Source organism: Protopterus annectens, chromosome 12.part0 (assembly GCF_019279795.1).
Source record: "Protopterus annectens isolate FY-2018-M chromosome 12.part0, PAN1.0, whole genome shotgun sequence".
NCBI lineage: Eukaryota > Metazoa > Chordata > Ceratodontiformes > Protopteridae > Protopterus > Protopterus annectens.
Genome location: NC_056746.1, coordinates 532,542,680 through 532,566,016, shown reverse-complemented (window position 1 = coordinate 532,566,016; position 23,337 = coordinate 532,542,680). Strand labels below are relative to the sequence as shown.

At 41.8% G+C, this 23,337-nt stretch overlaps 1 protein-coding gene across 6 annotated transcripts in view; it reads left to right on the top strand.

The window, feature by feature from the left end:
• Positions 1 to 23,337, top strand: part of SUN1 (Sad1 and UNC84 domain containing 1) — a 2,891,160-nt gene that overhangs the window by 1,687,938 nt on the left and 1,179,885 nt on the right. For all 6 annotated transcript variants that reach the window (XM_044089680.1, XM_044089681.1, XM_044089682.1 and 3 more), the window contains one exon: positions 1,457 to 1,550. In XM_044089680.1, the coding sequence (XP_043945615.1) occupies positions 1,457 to 1,550 (94 nt within the window). The remainder of the gene's footprint in view (positions 1 to 1,456; positions 1,551 to 23,337) is intronic.

Genomic DNA, 23,337 nt, shown 5'->3' with positions numbered 1-23,337 from the left:
ATTTGTATACCTATGGAAAAAAAGTCAAGAAAGGTGGCCTTTCCCTAGAAAATAGGTCTTCTGACATTCATATCCCACAGTGCTAACTAGCCTCTTGACCTTAAGCCCTCATCCTAAGAAGTACTACACATCTTTGATTTTTTTGTGGCAGGCTGGAGATTTCTCTCTCTCTCTCTCTCTCTTGTGCTTATTATAGTAGGATAAAGGAGAGAGTGCCCTCGAGAAATTCTGTGAGCTGGGAGTGTACACCATTATCTCCACTTCTGATTTTCTGCTAAATACTTATATGGTGGTAAAGTTTATCTAAATGTTTCAAGCTTATTCTAATAATGTCTATGTTGTCTTCAAAAGGTGTAATTCTCAGCTGTCTTATCCCTGACTGTTCAGGAATGAGTCTAATCTGGGAGTCAAGGACTTCTCTACAACAATCCTAGTCACTATGGAGCCTAGTACTCAGATGGTGGTATGTAGCTTCAGATGTTATTAATGCTACCAGAAAGTAATCTGCTAATATCTTATAACCTGTATGGAAAAGTTTCAGTTTTGGCCATGTGACTCGTCCCTTTACCTTTGGAGCAACAAATTTTAGTCATACGTTTTTTTTTTGTAGTGTGTGGCTTGCAGTTGTCTTATGGATCTTTAAATAGGGACTGCTGAGGTGTGCCTGTCCCAACCATGGCACAGGGGATACAAGTGTAGGTCTGAAGGGGAATGCTGCTCAGTTTTACTTGAGTGTCTGTAAGAGGGCTCAGGAAGGATGATAGTAAATACGTTGTAGAACCCAAGTTCCTCACTGAAAATCAGCTGATAAGGTAAGTAATTTCAGGTTGTTACAGGTTATTGCCAGCTATGCAACTCTTTCCATATTCTGCAGTGTTGCTTTTTAAAGAGACAGACATCAATAAGAGAGACGCAGCCTAACATAAACCACAGCCCATATTGATATTTATGCTAAACGTATGATTCGGCCTCATCCATTTTTGTAGTGATTTATCAAGAATGCCTTTCAGTGCAAATAGTTGAACTGCATCTGTAGCTGTCACCTGAACGTGACTTCTAGTAGTCTGTAAACTGGTGTTCATCATTTTTCATATTCTGCTTTTTAGTTGTCTCATACTGGCATATAATGGAATGCAGACCTGGTAATGCACTGATCACTGAATTGGGGTTACCAAATTAATTAGTGGATGTGAGCCTGTTAGGTGTTCCTCTTAAGTTAAATGCTTAATTAAGTAGTGATTGCTGTGGCATGTTTTGTGCTTTTTGTTGTGCATGCATGCATCCATAATTATGCTTTTTGTACCATTTTTTGCATCAGTAACAAAGCATATGTGCTGTGGGTTTTATTTTCACTCATTACTAAACTTTTTTTCCCAGAATTTATATGTATTGATTCCTTTCTGTGCACATTTGTCTTCATCGTTCATTCATTTATTTATTTTTTATTACATTGTAGGGAAGGCAGCTTCTGGAGCATTATGGTGGCTTGGGACTGGATGGTACCAACTTGTTGCTTTTGTATCCCTTTTAAATGTCTTTCTCCTTACAAGGTATGGAGATGTGTGGATTGGCTTTTGAATTATGCATTCTTGTTTTGCAGTATAACTGAACTGAAATATTTGTGCTACAAGGCAAATGTACTTTGTGGAATAATCTTCAGTCTAAAAAGTGGTCCCTGTTCAGTAAGTAGTAGGACTATATTCTGCAGGTGTTGTGACTGCTCAGCATTCAAAACTTCAGGCCATTTTTCCAGCTACAAAGATACTCCCATCTCCTTGGTTCTTCATTGCTTCTTATCAGTCTGTGTAGTAAAAGAATTTGTCTTCAGACTTTATCTTGATTTTTTTGTTATAACGTTTTCTCCCTTTGGTACGTCAGATTTTGTCTTTGTACAGGTAACCTTTACCTCTGTCCATTGGAATGCAGGCCACAAGGTTTATCATCTAGGGCAGCAGTATGCCAAAGCTGATGTTGAAAGTCTCTCTGAGGCAGATGCCTTGCACCTAGCATTGTGTTCTTTGCTTTTCTTGTCAAGGGATACAGTGCAACAGATAACCTATGTGGGTGGGAGGGGTTTCAACCATGCTAAAAGTAAGGTGTCAAGACAGACTGCTTTCCATATGCAAAGAGCACTGTTGGCTAAGCCAGAAGAACAGGACTGCTACTACATTACAGGCATCCATTTGAGACTAGCTTACTTCCAGGAGCAGTCAGACTGTTAAAACATTTTATGTTTGTAATGGTAATCTTTATAATAATAGTAACTAATAATGATGATGATGATGGTAATGTGAATCAGAAAACAGTCATTTGTTAAGTCTAACAGGAAATGGTTCTCTTAGCTAGCAGAATGTGTGGCAAAGTAGCCAAAAGTAACAGAAATCCCCATGTTGACATTCACAGAATTGTAAAAAAAAAAAAAAAAAAAAAAAGGTATAATGTTGTTAGTTGAATTCCCTGATGACAGTAGGCAGAATTATCAATCAAAATCTCCTTGCCTCAGTGCGACCAGAAAAAAATTGTAAAAATCTGGTCATCACCTTGTGGGATGGTAAGGGGGAGATGTTAACTGTCCTTTCCCCAAGGAGCAAAGAGGTGCTGACAGATCTCTACTGTGCCACCAGAGTTCACTCCTCTTTCTCCAGCACAGTCTCCATTGTATTCTGTGGCAAACAGTTTAGTCTGATGTAATTTTCATTCATTCATTAACATGTGGGTCTTGGCTCCGACCCTCTGAACCAACTCGGCTGTTTCAGTAGCTTCGGATTCGAAGCTCAAGCTCCTCCTCCCTACCCATAATGCCCATTTCTCCCAGAGTACCTTTGATCTCGCTGGCTACTAATCAGATAAGCAGAGAGGTTTTGGTGCTTTTGAGTTCCTCCAACTTTGTGCGTTATTGCAGTGATTCAAATATTGCCAGTATCTTTCTTCTGTTTTATCTTTTGATCCCTACCTTATTTCGTTAGTTTTGTAGTGTAGTTTGTTAACCTGTATTCTGGTTTCTGTCTGCCGTAACCTTTAACCTCCTCTCCTCCTTTCTTTAAAAAAAAAAAAAAAAGTTTTCCTTCATGTCTGAAGCGAAGTCAGGACTAATAAGCCGGTAGGTTTCAAGAACTGCACTTTCTGTGGGCATACGATGCCCTTATCTGATGCCCACAGCAAGTGTCTCTCTTGCTTGGGGCCTGCACATTTACTAGTCCCTGTTCGGTTTGTGCGGGTTTTCACCTGTTGGCTTTTGTGGATCGCCAAATTAAGATGATCCTGAAGGAGTAACTGCCTGCTTCTTCCTTTCTCACTGTTCCTTCTACTTCAGGGGCTCATACCCTCCTCTAGAAAGTATAAAGAGGCCCAGTAAACATTCTCAAGACAGGTCTTCCTCTTCTCAGTCAGAGCTTGTTAAAAAGGCGCCAAAGCTGTCGGAACTGAAGGCTTCAGAGCCATCTTCTTCGGTTTCCACTGTTGCCTCTCCGCCCAATACCTCTGTCTGTATTTCAGGGCCGAGCGTTTCAGGTCAGAGATCTCCGTTTCAGGAGACCTCTCTCCGAAAAGGACCTCCAGGTCTGCTTCTACATCCTCTTCTATCAGGTCTTCTTGGAGTTTGCCGGATAGACGTTGGTAGATTGATATGAGAGTTTCTTGAAAGACAGATTCAAATGGGGATTTTTGCCCATTTTCCCTGCTCCATTCCCCACTGGATCTGTGAGGCTTCCCCATTTCGTCCCGCGGCTCCTTCTCTGATCCAACCTTTGGTTTCGGTGTTATTGGTTCCATTGGTCCCAGGAACTGAGGTGTCGGAACCAATAGTTATCACAGCTTTGCCACCCACTATTTCCATGACTCATTCGGCACTGATGGTGTTCGTTCTGAGTGTGTCTCAGAGCCGTAGCTTTGATGTTGATTCTGGGGGGTTGACTTCAGCTCAGTTTTCGGAGCTGTCTTATTCCCTTGGAGCTTCTGCATTTGACAGCTCAGCTCCGACTTCCCCTTCAAAGTGGGGGACACTGGCCTTAGGAGATGTCAGTTTTGGTAGCCTCTGCCCCGCAGGACTGCCCAAGGGCATTCGGAGTCATCCTGCCATTGAAGTAATATGGAGAGGGTTCTCTCCCTTCCTGGGAGACCCTCAGTTCTCACCCCAGGGAGACCTCTCCCTGTCCCCATTGGATCTGTCTCTGAGGCCTCTCTTCTAACATGTGGGCAGCCGGTCTTGGGAAACTTCCAGGCTGTCCATTCTCTGGACCCCCAGAGGTCTTCTGACACCTCCCTGGAGCCATCCCACTGAGGAGGTTTCTCGGAAGAGACTGGTGCAGGAAGAGGCACATTGATTCCCCAGAGGAATCTGTCACCACTGACACTGATTTAGAGGAAAGGAAGGTCTCCCCAAGATTTATCCTCTACCAAAGCGATGGATGGTCTTCCCAAAACCTCTCCCCAGAGGAAACAGTGCTGTTGGAACACCAAACGACCCAAAAACAGAGTAAAACTCCAATTTTTTATTGAAAAATAGTCAAGACTCTCCCAATAACTAAGCGCTTTCACCAAATCACATTGGCTTCATCAGAGTTAAGATCTTAAAGCACATACCTGAAAATACCCATACAATAATATTATTGGCCAATCACCAACACTAAAAATAAATAATGAATAAATAATTAGTAATCATTATTGAATGTAATGAGTATTAAACAGCTACCTTTAGTCCATTATAAACAGTATATTACATATGAAAAATTAAAGCAGTAAGTTCCTTTAGTGGAAATATGATATTCTGTGTGTGTGTGTGTGTGTGTGTATATATATATATATATATATATATATATATATATATATATATATATATATATATATATATATATATAAAATAATACTAGCTAAGATGTAACTAAGATTACTAAATATAAATAGATAAAACTATTATTTTAAAGTTATATACAAGGTGCAATTCAGCCTAGATTTCAACAGCTCTTTGCTTTAAAATCAGCATAAGAGATATGTTATTCAAGCCTGGAACGTTTGTGGCATTAAATCTAACCTGCCACTTATACTCCCTGCTTTCCACTCTGTCTGTCATCACCACCTCCTTCATTTGGGGTAACTTGATCAATCACAAAGAAAATACATTTCTTAAAATTGAGGCAAGTGGTGCTGTGAACAAACAGTGCATTATGTGTATCTTTCCTTTTAATAGCTGTAAGATGTTCAGCTATTCTGTCCCTAAGCCTACGTATTGTTTTCCCCACGTAGAACCCTTGACAGCTGGTACAGGTTGCTAAATATGTCAGCATAAAGGTGTTACAACTACATCTACCTGGGCAAAGTAAAGACCTGTCATACCCCTGTACCTCAGACGTGAGGTCCATTGTTAATGTATTTGCAATATTTGCATGCCCCACATTTATACATGGTTGAAGTTTGTTTCCTAATCCCCAGCCCTTCCAGAATGTTCTTTATGTCCCTGCCTCTACTAAACACCACTGTAGGGACCTACCCCAATTTTTCTTTCATCCCCTCATCAAAACTTATATCCCAAGATCTTTTGATCACATCCACTAATGTAGGTGCTTGATGGCTGTATCTTAATATAATAACCTGTGTTTTTTGCGGTTGTGATTCCTTTTACAGTGGGCTACTCCCTCCCCATAATATAGGGGGAAAGGAAGTGTTCCTCCTGCTTGTCACTTCCTGACATACCTTCAAAAACAATTTTAAGGGATATCCCCTTTCCAAAAACACATTCATACCCAGGTCATAAGGACATAACCATCTTTGAGAAAATGTGCATTAGGGAATTGAGAGCAGCTTTGTTGAATTTTGATAAATACAACAATGCTGACAACCTTAGTAATGAAGAAAGGAAAGTGTTATTTGAATTAGCTAGTAATAAGGAATTGAGAATAATGAAGCCCGGCAAAGGCGGTGGGGTTGTTATTATGGCTCACTTAGATTATGTGGCCAAAAATGCAAGACATTTTGAATGAGACTTCCACCTATCAAAGAATTCCCAAAACTGAGATGAACATAGCCTATAACCAAATTGATTTGTACCTGCATGAAAATTAATTCAAATACCTTAGTGCGGACCATCCGGTTACACCCGTCATCTTTGGGATCCCAATGGTCCACAAAAATGTCAATAATCCTCCATTCAGGCCGATTGTTGAGGTGAGGGGCTCAAAAACAGAGCCCCTTGCATCATTTGTGGACGTAGGGATACGGCAGGTTGTGAGGGGAACTGAACACATATTAAGAGACTCCTGGCCCTGTCTAGAATGTCTGGAGGGCATAAATGACTTGGGTAATTTCTCTTTTCTCACTGTAGATGTGGTGAACTTATTTACAGTTATTCCTGATGATGAAGGCTTGACGTATTTTGGAGAAAGCCTCTTGAAAAGTAAAATGATGAATGGTGCTTGAATTAATATGTTGATGGACCTAATGGAGATTGTATTAAAAAAACAATTTTTTTAAGTTTTGAGGGTGAATTTTTCCATCAGATTTCGGGGGTGGCTATGGGTGCAAAGTGTGCCCCTGGTTTTGCTAACCTTGTACTTTTACACTGGAAAGAAGAATTTGTTTCTCATTTTATAGAAAAAGTAAGTTCATACAATTGATTTTTGGATGATATTTTAATATTATGGAAAGGCAATAAGGAAGAGGCCCATGGTATTTGTTGAATACCTTAACAACGCTACCCCTTTCTTTACATTTACCAGCCACTGGAATTCTGACATGATAGACTTTTTTTGGATATTCATCTTACAAAATCTGGGGTGGGGTTACAGAGCAACATCTATAGGAAGGAAACCTACTCCAATTCCCTTTTACATTATCACAGTTGCCACCCATTTCATCAACGAAAAAGTGTTATAAAGGGCCAAATGGTGAGATTGTCATGCTTGGTCAGTGACAGTAAGGTATATCAGGATGAGTTGCATACCTTGATTGGAATGTTTTTGTAAGATACAACCATCAAGCACCTACATTAGTGGATGTGATCAAAAGATCTTGGGATATACGTTTTGATGAGGGGATGAAAGAATAATTGGGGCAGGTCCCTAGAGTGGTGTTTAGTAGAGGCAGGAACATCAAGAGCATTCTGGAAGGGCTGTCGATTAGGAAACAAACTTCAACCATGTATAAATGTGGGGCATGCAAATATTGCAAATATATTAACGATGGACCTTGCGTCCTAGTACAGGGGTATGACAGGTCTTTACCTTGCCCAGGTAGATGTAGTTGTAACACCTCTATGCTAGTATGTTTAGCAACCTGTACCAGCTGTCAAGGGTTCTACGTGGGGAAAACAATACGTAGGCTTAGGGACAGAATAGCTGAACATCTTATAACTATTAAAAGGAAAGATAAACATAATGCCCTGTTTGTTCACAGCACCACTTGCCTCAGTTTTAAGAAATGTATTTTCTTTGTGATTGAGTTACCCCAAATGAAAGAGGTGGTGACTATAGACTTAGAGTGGAAAGCAGGGAGTTTAAGTGGCAGGTTAGACTTAATGCCACAAACTTTCCAGGCTTGAATGACAACATATCTCTTATGTTGATTTTAAAGCAAAGAGCTGTTGAAATCTAGGTTGAATTGCACCTTGTATATAACTTTAAAATAATGGTTTTGTCTATTTATATTTAGTTATTTTGGTTACATCTTAGCTAGTATTATTGTGTATATATATATATATATATATATATATATATATATATGTGTGTGTGTACAGAATATAATATATTTCCACTGAAAGATATTATTGCTTTCATTTTTCATATGTAACATACTGTTTGCAATGGACTTAAAGGTAGCTGGTTAATATTCCTTACATTCAGTAATGGTTACTAAGTTATTTATTTATTTATTCATTATTTATTTTTAGTGTTGGTGATTGGCCAATAAGGTTAGTGCATGGGTATTTTAAGGTGTGTGCTTGAAGCTCTCTAACTCTGATGAGCCTATGTGATCTGGTGAAAGCGCTTAGGTTTTGGGAGATTCTGTCTCTTTTTCATTAAAAAAGTGTAGTTTTAGTCCGTTTTTGGGTAGTTTATTAGTATTGACCCTTGTTGGGTTGTTTCATTTTATTTTATTTAGTGCTGTTGGAAGCTTTCGGGTCCAGCCCATCTATATCACGGGTGACTCCCCCTGCAGACCCGTTCATTGAGTTGGTGTCTTTTAGGGCATGGGAGGAACCTGACACAGTAGAGCCCATATCCAAGCGTGCAGACAAAATATTGAGCGCTTGCCAGGACAAAACCTTTTGGGCTAAGGGTATTCTGGTAGATGCCATCGTTGTTACGACGGCCACCAAAAAGGAGCTGGCCCAAGAGAGTTCCTTTGTACATTTCCATAACAGGACACAACACACAGGACATAACACATAACATGGAGTTTCAGGCTTGGACAGATTTGGTAAAAGATTTTATGCTTCGGCCACTTTCACCTTAAGAGCGTTAAACAACCTTTTCCATCTTATGAGACTACAGAGAGACCTAGTGAAGGAACATTCTATCTCTACCCAAGGGTCCATGTCTACAGAGGATCAGAAGGTTTTCTCCCCCAGAATAGCCACCCTCCAATCCCTAATTTCACTTTGAGAGCGTTAAACAACCTTTCCCATCATATGAGACTACAGAGACACCTAGTGAGGGAGCATTCTCTACACCTGGGTCCATGTCTACAGAGGGTCAGAAGGTTTTCTCCTCCAGAATAGCCACCCTCCAATCCCTATGTAATGCATCCATGAGGCTTTTGATGGATCAGCTGTGTTCGGGGCCCACTGTTTGAGATACACTGTCCTGCAGTGAGAAAGATAGGAAGACCCTGTGTGCCATCTGGGTCTGTTTTTCTGCTCTACAAAGTTTCTTCTCCAGGAACCAGCATGGGAGTAAAAAGATGTGGTTCAAGAAATTTCAGGGTCCTTTTCAGCATTCTCAGGGAGAATTTTCCCCCAGAGGCAGAGGGGGGAATAACCAAAATGGTAGAAACCGCCCACATGGGTGAGAGGGTCTGCAGAACCTAGGGTCTCGAGAGTCCTTCTTGGACAGACTTCTAAACAATTGCCTGACTGCCTTCCTGTGGAGGCAGTCAGGGAAGCTTTTCCTTGCACCCCGAAGCTTGGGAAGCCATCAAACATGACCGATGGGTGCTAAGGATTGTATCCAGATGATACTCATTTCCCTTTTTAGAAACAGCAAGACAAAAGTCTTTCCTCCCTGATGTTCCACCCAATCAGAGATCAGATGCAGTTGTGCAAGTTGCAAAATTGCTGTGAAAGAGCCATCCAGGAGGCTCCCCTAATTAAGTCAGATCAGGTGTTTACACGAGGTTTTTTTGATGCCCAAAATGACAAGGGAACTTGAAGCCAATTCTGGACCTGACATCTCTAAACAAATCAGTAAAGAACACAAAGTTCAGAATGATCACAGTTCAGTCCATCCTACCTTTACTGAGGATTGAACAACTGGATGTGCACAGTAGACCTGAAGGATGTGTACTACCACATCAAGATGGACAGGTGCTTCAGATGGTACCTTTGTTTTAGGCTGAGAGCCAGTCATTTCAGTTTAGATCACTCCTGTTTGGTTTCACCACAGCCCCCAGGATGTTCACCAAATGCTTGGTGGTGGTTGCAAACCATCTCAGGCTACAGGGATTCCAGATTTTCCCCTGTCTGGACGACTGGCTGTTGTCTGCTCCAACCAGGCATTGTCTGACTCAGGCCAGGGATGATCTTTTACAGCTGGCTCTACATCTTGGCATAACAGTCAGTTTGGAGAAATCCCAGTTGAAACTGGTTCAAGTGATAGATTTCATAGGGGCACGTCTAGACACAACAGTTTGTCGGGCTTCTCACAGTGGATTGAGTTTCAAGCATACACTTTCACGTCAAACAAATTCTGGCCATACCAAATTCTCCGAGTTTGATTCTCAGAGTTCTCTGTTCTGTGGCAGCCACGATGCCCCTTTTATGCCCACAGCACGCCTTCACATGAGAATCTTACAATGAGCATTAGCAGTTCAATGGTCTTTACACAGAAGTCCTCTAAGCCTTCCATCAGACTTTCCTGAATATGGAAAGAATCTCTGCTATGGTGGCTTCACTCTGCAGACATTATTCAAGGGCGCCCCTTTATTTTTCATTCTCCAAATGCCACGTTGACCATGAACACTTCCCAGATGTGGTGGGGGAATTATTTGAGTTGGATGGTTCAAGGCACGTGGACACCCCAGAAGACCTACTTGCATATCAGTGTCCTAGAGATGAGAGCGATGCAAGAGCTACACAGCTTTCTTTCTCTAGGGACTATTGCAATACAGATGGACAATATGTCACTAGTCTGGAACATCAGCAGGTAGGGAGGAACCAGGTCTTACCCTCTGTGTCAAGATGCTATGAGAGTGTGGCAATGGGAGATCTCTACCACCTGCATTCTAGTGGCAACACACATTCTGAGAGAGTCCATCATCCTAGTGGACAGGATCAGGCGAGTTCTACTGATGCCTCATGAGTGATCTCTGAACCAATCCACAGCAAACATGAAGCATGATCTTACAGAAATTGGGCCAAATCTGCTGCAACCTTTTTACCTCCCCTCTCAACAACAAATGCAGCAGGTACTTTGTCTTGATCCCTTCTCAGGGACAGTCACCAGGGGATGCTGTAGTTCATGCTTGGCCTACTGATCTACTCTATGCTTTCCCCTTTTGCCCCTTATTCCCAAGTTCTTGCAAAAGGCATTCTGGTTGAAGAGGAAGGTTATCCTCATTGCTTCCTTTTGACTCAACAAGTCTAGTTTCACCTATCTTTGGTCTCATCTAATTTGCCCTCCTGTGACACTAGGTCCAGCTCCAGATCATCTCTCACTCCTTGGGGCAGATTCACCCCCTTAAGTTTTCACTGTGGTGTCACTCATACTCGACATTTCAAAAGAAACTACAGGTGTAGTTTGCGACAACCCTGATACAGCAGCACCTGTGACAAGGAAGTCGAGTAAGATTTTTCAGCAATTCAGTTAATGCTCACTCTGATCAGAGACTGCAGCCCTGAAGTATGCTCCCACTTTCCATAGACCTGACAGTCCTCTACTAGATTAGGAATGCAGGACACTTAACGGGTTTGGGAAATGAGTGTTTGTGCCTTCTACAATGTCACTGACATTGCAGCCACATGGTGTAGTGTCAGTGACACTGTAGCCACACGGTGTATTTTCAGAGAAAGGTCACAGATTAAATGTATTAACTGATAGAAGAGTTTTTTTGCTCTGGCTCCTGATCTGGTCCATTTGCTCCTTCTGGGACAATAGTAGCCTATTATTTCCCATGTGGTTGAAGGCTGAATGCTTTGCGGGTGTTGCTGTCATCTGTGCAGTGTCAGGATTTTTTTTTTTCTATACCAAACGCGTCATCCACAGTGAGATTTTTTTCCCCCAGGAGTGCATGTACTGGGCATAGAATAATGGTGTCAAGATTGTTACTTCCACAAGTGACGTATTCTCTACAGATGATCCTGTCCTGCCTTCAGGAGTGAAACAGCCATGCACATTTCACCAGTCTCCATCAGGGAAATAACATTTTTCTAAGCCCTGGTTACATCCCTCTGAGAGAGAGAGAGAGAGAGAGAGAGAGAGAGAGAGAGCAATATGGTCAGTCTCAGCCTCTTCTCCTGTTCTTTGCCCAGCCATCTTCAGCAGATGCTCAAGATGCTGATTGAACTCTATTTCTCTGGGCTTTTCACCATCTGAACTGGCACACATGGTAGAATAGTTTTTTTTTTTGTGGTTATGTACTGCTTAGCAAATTACTGGGCCAAATAATTTGTAGTTCATTGTTGGAGTTTCAGCACAGGACATTGCCATACATCAGTGTACCTGGAGCTAGCATAGCACATGGATTTTATAGAAGATACTAAGGCAGCATTGTTAGCTTTCAAATTCACAGGTCCTAACCTGTTTGTAACATTGTCATTAGGCATCTTAAGAACTTCAGCTTCAGTTTTATTTAGCTGCTTTTCACAAAGCACCATTAACAATTCAAAGATATGTAACGCACTATGTATGTTATAAAGGGCAAATAACATAAACAATTGAGCAATTGAAATAGGAAGTTAAAAAAAAAAAAAAGGCAGGCACATGTAGGAAAGGAGCAAAGCCATAACAGCTGTGGATGTTGATTTTCACCCATTGCAAAGGTCTTTCATGGTGACGCTGAAGCCAGCGATGGTTATGGTTCTGACTTAGAATGCAACAGAATCACCAGGATGGGTACAGAAGTAGGAAGAGGACAGATCCATGGTCTCTTCAACAACAGTAGTAGCCAGAGAGGTAGAGACTACTGCTAACCCACAAGAAGCCACAGTGACAAACATTGTTGGTGGGTGGTGACAGATGTCATGTTTCACTGTTGCAGTTTTGACTTCTGAGATTTCCTGCTGTGGAAGCCCTTGGCCGGCCAGACTACCAGAGTAAAAATCTCCCTCCTCCTCCTATGGCTGATGGATGCCCTTTCCTAACGTCAGCACGCTTGGCTATAAAGGAATCCAGCTTGACACCACTGCACCAGTCTTCTTGCCGTCGGAGCCCAAAGCTGTGTTTCAGTGTGTCATTCGGTCTGCACCAACGAGAAGTCTTCTAAAGCTAGGTTTCCCCACTGGGGAATGCTCTTTCTTGTTTTAACTCATGCCAGATAAGGTTAACAATTGTCTCTGCTGTGGTAAGCAAATCCCACACCGAGACTTTCATCCTTTGTGTGTCACCTGTCTAGGCCCAGATCACGACGTCCCTAGTTGTCGTTTTTGTGCCCATTTCAATTCAAGGACTATCAGGCATAGGGACGAAATCTTAGCTTGGCGCCTTAGTTTGCAATCTTCCATGTTTCGTTCGATGGAGTCCGCCGTTGTCCTGAGGTTGAGCTCCCTAAGTATAAGAAAGACAAAGAAAAAAGACCCTGGCTTAGGGTCTCTGAAGACAACCATTCACAGTTGGCCAGTCTGCCAAGCCTCAGTATCACTGAGGAAGGCGAGGCAGTTTCGCAGCCCCCTTCTGCGACTGAGATGGTGGCGCAGGCCTCCCGAGACCCTCAAGGAGTCTGATGTGCTGTCCGGTCCTGCAACTTGTATATAGGTCTTGGTTTTCAGTTCGTCTGTTGGGTCTGGAGTTGCTCAGCAGACCTCTGCTTCCCATGAGCAAGCTTATATTGACAGTGTGCCTTTGACGATTCAGCCTGCATCGATTCAGCCTTTGAAAGAGACTGGCCGTCAGGGTGGCAGACGTACCTAGGCCCAAGCCTAAAGCTATTTCTAAGAAGGGTTCTACCTCAGATCCTATGCCTAGGCCTACCAGCTCCCACTCAGCAGGTTATCAACAAGACCTGGTCAGGTTAGTGGAGAACCGTCTGTCCTTAGTCACAGTTAGGCAAACCCCTTTAACGTCTTCCCCAAGGGAAAGGAAAGAGGGATCCTACCCCTGAAGTTTTCTCTGATTCTCATGATTCAGATGAGGATTCTATCTTTGAAGGAGGGGACCCTACCTTACTTCCTTTGAGGCTTCAGATTCTGAGGAGTCTCTACTATCAGCTTCACCTCGTGAAGACATCACCTTTCAGGAAATGCTCCATGTCATGAGGGAACATTTCCAATGGGAGGCACAGGAATACCCACAATATAAAAAGTGGGTTAGGGAGTTCCTTGACTTTCAAGAACACAAACCTTTGGCTATTCCTCTTGTATTGGAGCTGGTGGAGGATGTTTTTATGGACCCTTCTCTGAACCTAGAATCTGTACCCCCAGCCCCTCGAAAACCAGACATGTTTTACAGAATGCTGGACTTGCATAAATGCCTCTTCAAAAACCCCTCTTCCAGCACCTTCAGTCCCAGGGCAGATGGGAATATCAGCTCAGACACAAGCCCACAAATTGGATAGAACTGATGGCAGTGCAAAAGGGCCTAGTGGCTTTCAAAGATCAGTGAAAACCAGAAGTCCTGCTTGTCCAAAACAGACACCACCACAGTTGTGATATGTAAACAAGGGGGCACCCACTCTTAACCTCTTTGTCGACTAGCAGTGCAGATCTGGGAGACAGCTCACTCTTTTGGGTTGCACCTCATGGCACAACACCTCCCAGGGACTCAAAACACTCAAAACACTCTAGCAGATCATTTCAGCAGGAACTTAATGGATCCCCACAAGTGGCATCTGCATTGGAAAACAGGTCTCAGCACAGATCAGAAATGGGGATCCCCACAGATAGATCTCTTTGCCAGCAAAGAAAGTGCACAACTGAAAAGATTCTGTTCCAGGAACAAACTGCCCACAGCATGGAGGACAGATGCATTCTCCTGCTTTTGGAGCTACGTATTCCTTTATGCATCCCCCCACCTCTTCTTCTAAGTGTCCTCCTAAATGTCAGGGAAGAAGGAGTGTCATCCTGAAAGCACCAGACTGGCCCTGGCAGCACTGGTATCCTCTGCTACTGAGTTTAACCAACAACAAAAAAATGTGGCAGTTACTTCAGAAAGTGGACTTCTGACTCGGGACAAGGGGAGGTTTGTGCATCCCAACCTACAAGACTGTCAAACTCTCAGCCTGGATAATTCCACAAAATACTGCTCTGAGCTCACCCTAAGCAGACAAGTTCAGGACATTCTCAGAGGCTAGAAGACCTAGTAGTAGGAAGTCATACTCAGCTAAGTGGAAAAGATTCTCCATTTGGCGTTAGCAGCAAGGACTGAATTCTAACTCTGCTAATATTTCTGCCCTTTTGGATTAACTGGCTACCCTGGTAGACAGAGGCCTGTCCTTTTCTTCCACCAAGATTCACTCCTCTGCCATTTCAGCCCATATTCCTACTCTTCCTCTGATCTTTTCCCACCCTCTGAGGAAACAATTCCATAGGGGAGTAGTCTTCCTCATACCTTCCAGGAGACAACCCACACCTTCATGGGACCTCAGTTTTGTTCTAGAAAAACTGACGCATCCTGGAATCAAGCCATACACTTGCCCACCTTCTTCCAGAAGCCTCAGAACAGGGGGGAAGAATCCTTCACCCCTTGGATGTGTACAGACAGCTTCTCTACTGTTTTGACAGAACTAAATCTTTCAGGAAATCAGACCAACTCTTTGCCTTTTGCAACTGGCTCTGAAGGGAAACCAGTCTCTAAGGACTCGCTCTACTAATGGCCACTTCTACCTCTGCTGCCTTCCTGAAAGGAGTACCTACCAGAGACATTTTGGAAACTGCTACTTGGTCATCTTTGCATACCTTTACCAAACAGTACCACTTATCAGCCTTCTCGAAATCAGAAACCGGATTTGCCACTGCCATCTTGCAGGGCAGCCTTTCTTCTCCATAATTTACCTTCCACCCTCATCTCAGCTTTGGGAATCATCCCACAAGTCAGGACTGTAGTAGTGAAACACGAAGAACATAGTACTGTTGTGTTCACTTACCATAAATGTAGGTGTTTGAATGTATTCATTGTTGTAGTCTTCTTTCCCTCCCTCCTTCCCACTTACTACCTACAGTAGTAATCTACTTCTATTTTCTGCACTATCCAGAGGACCCCCTGGGTGTTTACCCTGCAGGTCCCTTTTTTCCCACCTTAGTCCCTTGCTTATGTTTCATCCTGGGGGCTCCTACCTTCTAAGGGACAAGAACAAAATTGATGTCATGATGTTGGCTGTCTCCCCTTATACCCAAGCATACTGATGTCAGGGAAGGGAAGGATGTCCTCCAGCCTTAGGAGGATGGTGATTTTTAATCTGGTAGTTAGGCCGGCCAAGGGCTTTCATAGCAGAAAGTCATGACTGCAACAGTGAATGCACTCGAACTTCTACATTTATTGTAAGTGTACACAACTGTACTTTCTTACACCACTAGACTACAAAGACTGGTTAAAATAACTGTTGACAAGGGGATGAGGACGTAGTAACCAAAGTGACAAGATCCCCTTCATAACTTCACAGACACTGATCTTGCCCATTGCCCTGCCCTTTCATAGGAAACAAGCAGGGCAAGTGATATTTTCCAACTTCCTAAAGAAAACATCCATCCAAGAGGTCACCACTAGATCAGAAAAGGCTTGATTGCTACCAAGTATTCTTTTTAGTGCAAAACAGACAAAAAATGTAGACCACTACTAGATCTCAATAGCCTAAGTGGGATTTGTTTAGAGAAAAGTTTCAAATGGAGTTTGTACAAAAGATCCTTCCATCCCTGTTAGGAGATTCAGTGTACTCTTTGCATCTCCCATGCATATCATTAATAGATAGGATACGCTGTTTGGATATTCAGAATAGATAGCTTCTGTATAAAAATCACAAAAGAGTTAAGGATGTATTTATACTTTTAGGTTGTCCCATTTACTACCATTTCAAAAACTGCCTTTTGTCAGTACTGCCCCCATGGTAGTTTATCAAGTGGATAGCAGTTGTAGTCATTCACCCCTGGCTGCTAGAGTCTATGCTTTTCTCATAACCTAGCTGACTGTCTCCTTGCTGCTTTTCATTTGCTACATTCTCTGGTGAGGCTGTTCAGTGTCTTGGTCCCAATGACCTATATTACAAAGTCACAGCTTGCCTCCATCCAACATATTGCGTCTCTTGGTTGCATCATGAATTCTTAGGTCTGTGAAACTTTCATGCCACAGAAAAAAGTTGTCCATCCAAACCTCCTTGCAGCACTTAATCCAGTACCTGGGTGGCATGATGGGACTGGGATATGTTCTTAAGGTTTAATGTCATGACAGTAGCGGTCTATGTGGTGCATCATGCAGGTCTCCACATGAGAACATTGCATTGCAGCCACTGTTTAAAGTGGCAACAGAATGAACAGCCAGTGCCTGAGAATTCTCATTTACAGACCTTAAGGAAACTGCTCGAATGGTACATTTGTACAACCAAACTTTCTGTAAACTTTTGCAAACTTTCTTACATGCTGATACCACAGTTGAGCCCATCCTAATGGGTATGAGGTTTGGCACGGCATTTCAGGGCAGGATGTTCCTTGGTTCTTGGTTCCATCAGTAATTTCAGTTTCATATCTACTTTCTGTGGAGCTGTTTGCAGTGCTTCTGTCCCTGCAGGCCTTTCAGAGGGTCCTGTTACAGAACCAGTAACATTTTCACGTGCACAACATATCAGTGGTTTGGTGCATTAACAAACAGTGAGGCACCCATTTATTTCCCCTTTGCAGGGAAGTACTGAAGTTGTGGACTTGAGCATAAGTTCATTGCCTATATCTGATAGTAGCCCAACTATCAGGGAAATCAAATGTTCTAGCACACAAGCTTGCAGAAAGATTTTTCTGCCACAAGTGGTCACTGGACTAGAAATCTACAAGCAACTTATTCATGCTTCAGTGTACAGCTAGTGATGGATTTTTCAGCATTAACATCTTAACACTAAATGTCAGAAGTTTTACTCCCTCATCCCAGTGAATGATAAGGTGATAAATATACTCATGAAGTGGCTGCAGGGTCTTCTCTATGCTAACCCATCATTTCTCTACATTTTTAGAAAATCCAAACAGCTCAAAGGTTGAAATCCTGGCTGATACTGATGTCTCCATATTGACAACACTTAAGTATAGTTCCTATTATTGAAGCTCATTCCCTGTAAAGACTAAATTTCTCATCCCTTGGGCAAAACTCACCTGGATATCATTCAAACTTTAGTATGACTTCTCCAATTTTGATTATGGCCAGCAAGCTTAAATTTCCCATTTAAGCTCAGAGCAGGTGTTTTTTTAAACACTTTTATTGAATTATCACTTGTAACATAGGCAAATTTACATTTATATAAAAGCAATCCAAGTGTATTAACGAGTTCATGTTTACATTATACTTTACATATATTGCTATATTTCTTATAATTTAAGCAACATTACATAAATTATTCAATTCCTACCCATTTTTTAAATCAAGAAACATTTTTATTAAATCATCCCTTACGACACAGGCAATTATACATTCATATAAATGAAAAAAATCCACACTAACAAAATCCTGATTGCAAGCATTTTATGTTGCAAACCATGCTGACATACTCCCAGTTACAAACAATATACATCACTTATAATCTACCCAGTCATTTTTAGTAAAACATTACGTAGCTCATTTAAGTCTGCCTTCTTGTAAAGCTCATTGCTCCCCTGCATGTATTCTTCCCACAATTCCCATTTTTCCTATATAGTTTGTTCCTACCCTTTTCTAAAGCTCTCAGTTCCAGTTGTTTTATTACTGTTGTTATATTCACTACTTCTAGTTTAGTTGGTTTAGATTTTGATTTCCATTTTCAAGAATTTTTTTGGCAGCCACCATAATTAGACACAGCAAGGTTTTATGTCTAGGCAATTCTGTTTCTGTATCATAGCTCAGAAAAATTCATCTTCCTAGTTACACCAATCTGCCCACCCATCATCTCTGACAGTACATCGCACAGGGAATCCTTAAAGTCCACCAACTAACTGCATTCCCAGAAAATATGTTCCCAGTTATGTCTTTCTTTCCCATCAATTCTCCAACATTTTCTGTCTACCTGAGGAAACATTCTCTGGAGTCTATTTGAGGGTATAAAAATATCTATGTAAACATTTTCAAGCAAAATCCTAAATCTTCTATATTTTGTTGCATATTTGGGAGATGTACATATATTCCCCCATTGTTTATTTGTGAATTGCATGTCTAGTCTCTCTTCCCAATGTTTCCTAACCTTCTCTGATTAATTCTTAGTCATCATGCAATATTTTATATGTTCTACTAATTTATTCCTTTTTTAATGGCAGCTTCTGTTCTAGATTTTACTAAAAACTCTACCAGTGCTGTTCTTTCGTTTAGGAGCCCCCTATTTCTTTCTCTTTGCCTATACTCTGATATCAATCATTGAAAGGGAAGGCAATCTCTAACCTGCAGTCCAAGTAAGTTCCTGGCATCTTTGTATTCTGTTACCTTTCCTCTCTAGTTATTTGCTCCCAATACCTTGGTTCCTTTGCCAGTTTTCTCCAATAAATTCCAGCCCCTTCTTGCCTATCCTCTATATCCCTAATTGCAGTCATCCCTATTGGCAGAATCTCCTTTCTCCATTCCCCATGTTGGCTTAGTTATTGGGATACTTTTTGCTACTTTATAGGTATAGTATTCTGTACGATTATGTTCTCATTAAAGGCCTGCATCCAAAATCCCTGTCTGTCCTTGTTTCTTGAGCTTCCCCCTGTTTTTCATCCCTTTCCACTTTGATTTACAGCCTTCTGCTTGTGCTATGTATAGGAGCCTTAAAACTATGTAGCTCTGAAATACCCTTTCAAATCGGGAAATCCCAGTTTGCCCTGTTCTATTAGAAGAATCAGCTTATCCCATCTGACTCTTGCCGTCTTCCTCTCCCAGATAAAGTCCTTCAGCTCTTTATTAATTGCTATCTGCAACTTTTCCTCTGGCTGATAAAAATATGCCTAACCTGTGTACAAGACTAATGGGATTAAGAACATTTTAACTGCCTGTATCTTACTATCCATATCTGTATAACAAAACTTCCATTTTTCTGTTTTTGTATCTTCTTTTGTTTAGTCTCTTGCCACATATCCTTACTTGACACACCAGACTAATCTTTAATCCATACTCCTAAATGCTTCATTTTATCATGTCCCCATACATATTGGTATTGCTGAACCAATTCATATGTGGGTACATAATTTACTGTTATTGCCTTTGTTTAAGTTAATTAATTTTGTATCCTGAAAAGACTTGAAACAGTCTGTGTTCCACAACACTGTAATGTGTCTCTCTCTGGTTTTGTCAGGTATAAAACAACTGCTAATAGAGCCAGCTTTTCTTGACTACCATACCAATTATGTTCTTGAATTGAGTCCCTTATTTTCTTTGCTAGTGTTCTAAATGTAATGCAAATAACAAACGAGGAAAAAGGACACCCCTGCCTGGTTCCCCTGCTCAACCAGAAATTGTCAGAGAGAATGCCACCCACTTTAATTTTCACCTCCAATCCCTCATATATCCTCCTAATCAACCTTATACTTTTTTCAGGAAATGCAAATTCTTCCATTGCCCTGCTCATAAAGTCCCAGCTTACTTTCTCTGCATCAAGACCCACCAAGAACAATGATATTTTCTTACATTTTGCTTCCCTCTGGATCATCTGTGTTCTGTTATTGTTGTCAAATGTTTGCCTCCCCTCCACAAACCACATTGATCCATATCAACCATTATACACATGAGCACTTTATAATCACGGTTTAGTATTGTAATGGGCCTGTATGAAGCCGGATCTGATGGATCTTTACCCAATAAAAGTATTACAGCTACCACTGGTTTTCTTCTAGGATGTAGGTACTTCTAGTAAAATACTGTTAAACAAAACCTTCCAGATCTTTATCAGGTTTTCCCTCCTAGCTTCCAGAGTTCCACAGGAATACCATCTATTCCTGTGGCTTTCCTATATATTGGCTATACATCACAATTTTTATCTCATCTCCTCCTAACCTTTAGTAATTGAGCCTCATTTACCCCTAGCCTTGGCATATTTAATTCTTCCTTAAACATTTCCATTTTAACTTTTCTTGATTTTCATATTTTTCTGCTTTATACAGACTTTCATAGAATTTCTGAAATATTTCTAATACCTCTACGAGATCTCATTACCTTCTTGTTATACGCTTCCTAAGCTTGGCGACAGCCCTTTGTACTTTCTGTTGCCTGAGTTGTTGTGCTGAAAGTTTTTGTCCTCTAGTGTTATCAAAAAACAGTTGCTTAACAGCAGTTTTTCTAAACTCATGTATATTATTGAGGTAATCCCTTATTTTCAGTTTAGCATTTTGCAGTTGAGCCTCTTCTGAGATTCCCCCTATTCTGTAATGCTTTAACATTTGTCAGTCCCTCTAAGTAACTCATGTTGCTTCTTAACCACAGCTCTCTTTTATTTCCACACTATTTTTCAACTCCACCTAAATTTTATCCCACTCCCTAGTTATATTTTCAGAAGTAATTTCTGTCCTCTTGAATAGCTCCTGAATAATTTCTACTACCCATTCCTTAAATTCCTCTCTTTTCAACAGATAGGTGGGAAGGTGCCAATGTAATATTTTTATTTCATTATCGTGTGTTTTTATTTTAGTTATTTTTGGCGCATGATCTGAAATAGTTGTGGTGAATACGTATTTTAACAATAGGGAGGAGCATAGGGTGACATACAAGAGTGGAGGGAGATGCACACAGGTGGATTATTTTTTGTGCAGGAGGGCCAGTTTGAAGGAGATTGGAGACTGTGAAGTGGTGACTGGGGAAAGTGTAGTTAGGCAGCATAGAATGGTGGTCTGTAGAATGACATTGGTGATCAAGAAGAGGAGTGTGAGGTCAGCACCAAGGATCAAATGGTGGAAATTGAAAAAGGGTGATTGTGAGGTGGAGTTCAGGGAAGAGTTGAGACGTGCACTGGGTGGCAGTGAAGTGTTACCAAATAGCTGGGTAACTACAGCAGAACTTGTAAGGGAGATTGCTAGAAAGGTGCTTGGTGTGACATCTGGACAGAGGAAGGGGGACAAGGAGACCTGGTGGTGGAATGAGGAAGTACAGGAGAGTATACGGAGAAAGGGGTTGGTGAAGAAGTGGGATTGTCAGAGAGATGAAGAAAGTAGACAGGAGTATAAGGAGATGAGATGCATGGTAAAGAGAGAGGTGGCAAAGGGGGGGATAAGGCATATAGAGAATTGTATGAAAGGTTGGACACTAAGAAGGGAGAAAAGGACCTGTACAGATTGGCTAGACAGAGGGATCAAGCTAGTAAAGATATGCAGCAGGTAAGGGTGATAAAGGATAATGAGGGAAACGTACTCACTAGCGAGGAGAATGTGTTGAACAGATGGAAAGAGTACTTTGAGGGGCTGATGAATGAAGAGAATGAGAGAGAGAGAAGGCTGGATGATGTGGGGATAGTGAATCAGAAAGTGCAGTGGATTAGCAAGGCGGAAGTAAGGATAGCTATGAAGAGGATGAAGAATGGAAAGGCTGTTGGTCCAGATGATATACCTGTGGAAGCTTGGAGATGTTTAGGAGAAATGGCAGTGGAATTTTTAACCAGATTGTTTAATGACATCTTGGAAAGTGAGAGGATGCCTGAGGAGTGGAGAAAAAGTGTTTTGGTACCGATTTTTAAGAGTAAGGGTGATGTGCATTGCTGTAGTAACTACAGAGGGATAAAACTGATCAGTCACAGCTTGAAATTATGGGAAAGAGAAGTGGAAGCTAGGTTAAGAAGGGAGGTGATGATTAGTGATCAGCAGTATGGTTTCATGCCAGGAAAGAGCACTACAGATGCAGTGTTTGCTCTGAGAGTGTTGATGGAGAAGTACAGAGAAGGTCGGAAGGAGTTGCATTGTGTCTTTATGGATTTAGAGAAAGCAAATGACAGGGTGTTTAGAGAGGAGTTGTGGTGTTGTATTAGGAAGTCGAGAGTGGCAGAGAAGTATGCAAGAGTGGTACAGGATATGTACAAGGGTAGTGTGACAGCGGTGATATCTGCAGTGAGAGTGACAGATGCATTTAAGGTGGAGGTGGGATTACATCAAGGATCAGCTCTGAGCCCTTTCTCTGACAGACTAGATCAAACAGCAGTCCCCGTGGACTATGATGTTTGCAGATGACATTGTGATATGTAGTGAGAACAGGGAACAGGTTGAGGAGAGAACAGGGAACAGGTTGAGGAGACCCAGGAGAGGCAGAGATATGCTGTAGAGAGGAGAGTAATGAAGGTCAGCCGGACTAAGAATATATGTGTGTGAATGAAAGGGAGAATAGAGGAATGGTGAGGATGCAGGGAGAAGAGTTAGTGAAGGTGGATGAGTTTAAATACTTGGGATCAACAGTTCAGACTAATAGCGAGTGTGGAAGAGGGGTGAAGAAGAGAGTACAAGCAGGGTGGAGTGGGTGGAGAAGAGTGTCAGGAGTGATTTGTGACAGACAAGTACCAGTAAGAGTGAAAGGGAAGGTCTACAAAAGGGTTGTGAGGCCAGCTATGTTATATGGGTTGGAGACAGAGGCATTGACAAAAAGGCAGGAGTCAGAGCTGGATATGGCAGAGTTAAAGATTTTGAGATTTGCACTGGGTGTGAAGAGGGTAGACAGGATTAGGAATAAGTATATTAGAGGGTCAGCCCAGGTTGGACAGTTTGGAGACAAAGCCAGAGGCGAAATTGCGTTTGTTTGGACATGTGCTGAAGAGGGATGCTGGGTATATTGGGAAAAGGATGGTAAGGATGAAGCTGGCAGGTAAGAGGAAAAGAGGAAGGCCTAAGATGAGGTTTATGGATGTGATTAGAGAAGACATGCAGGTGGTTGG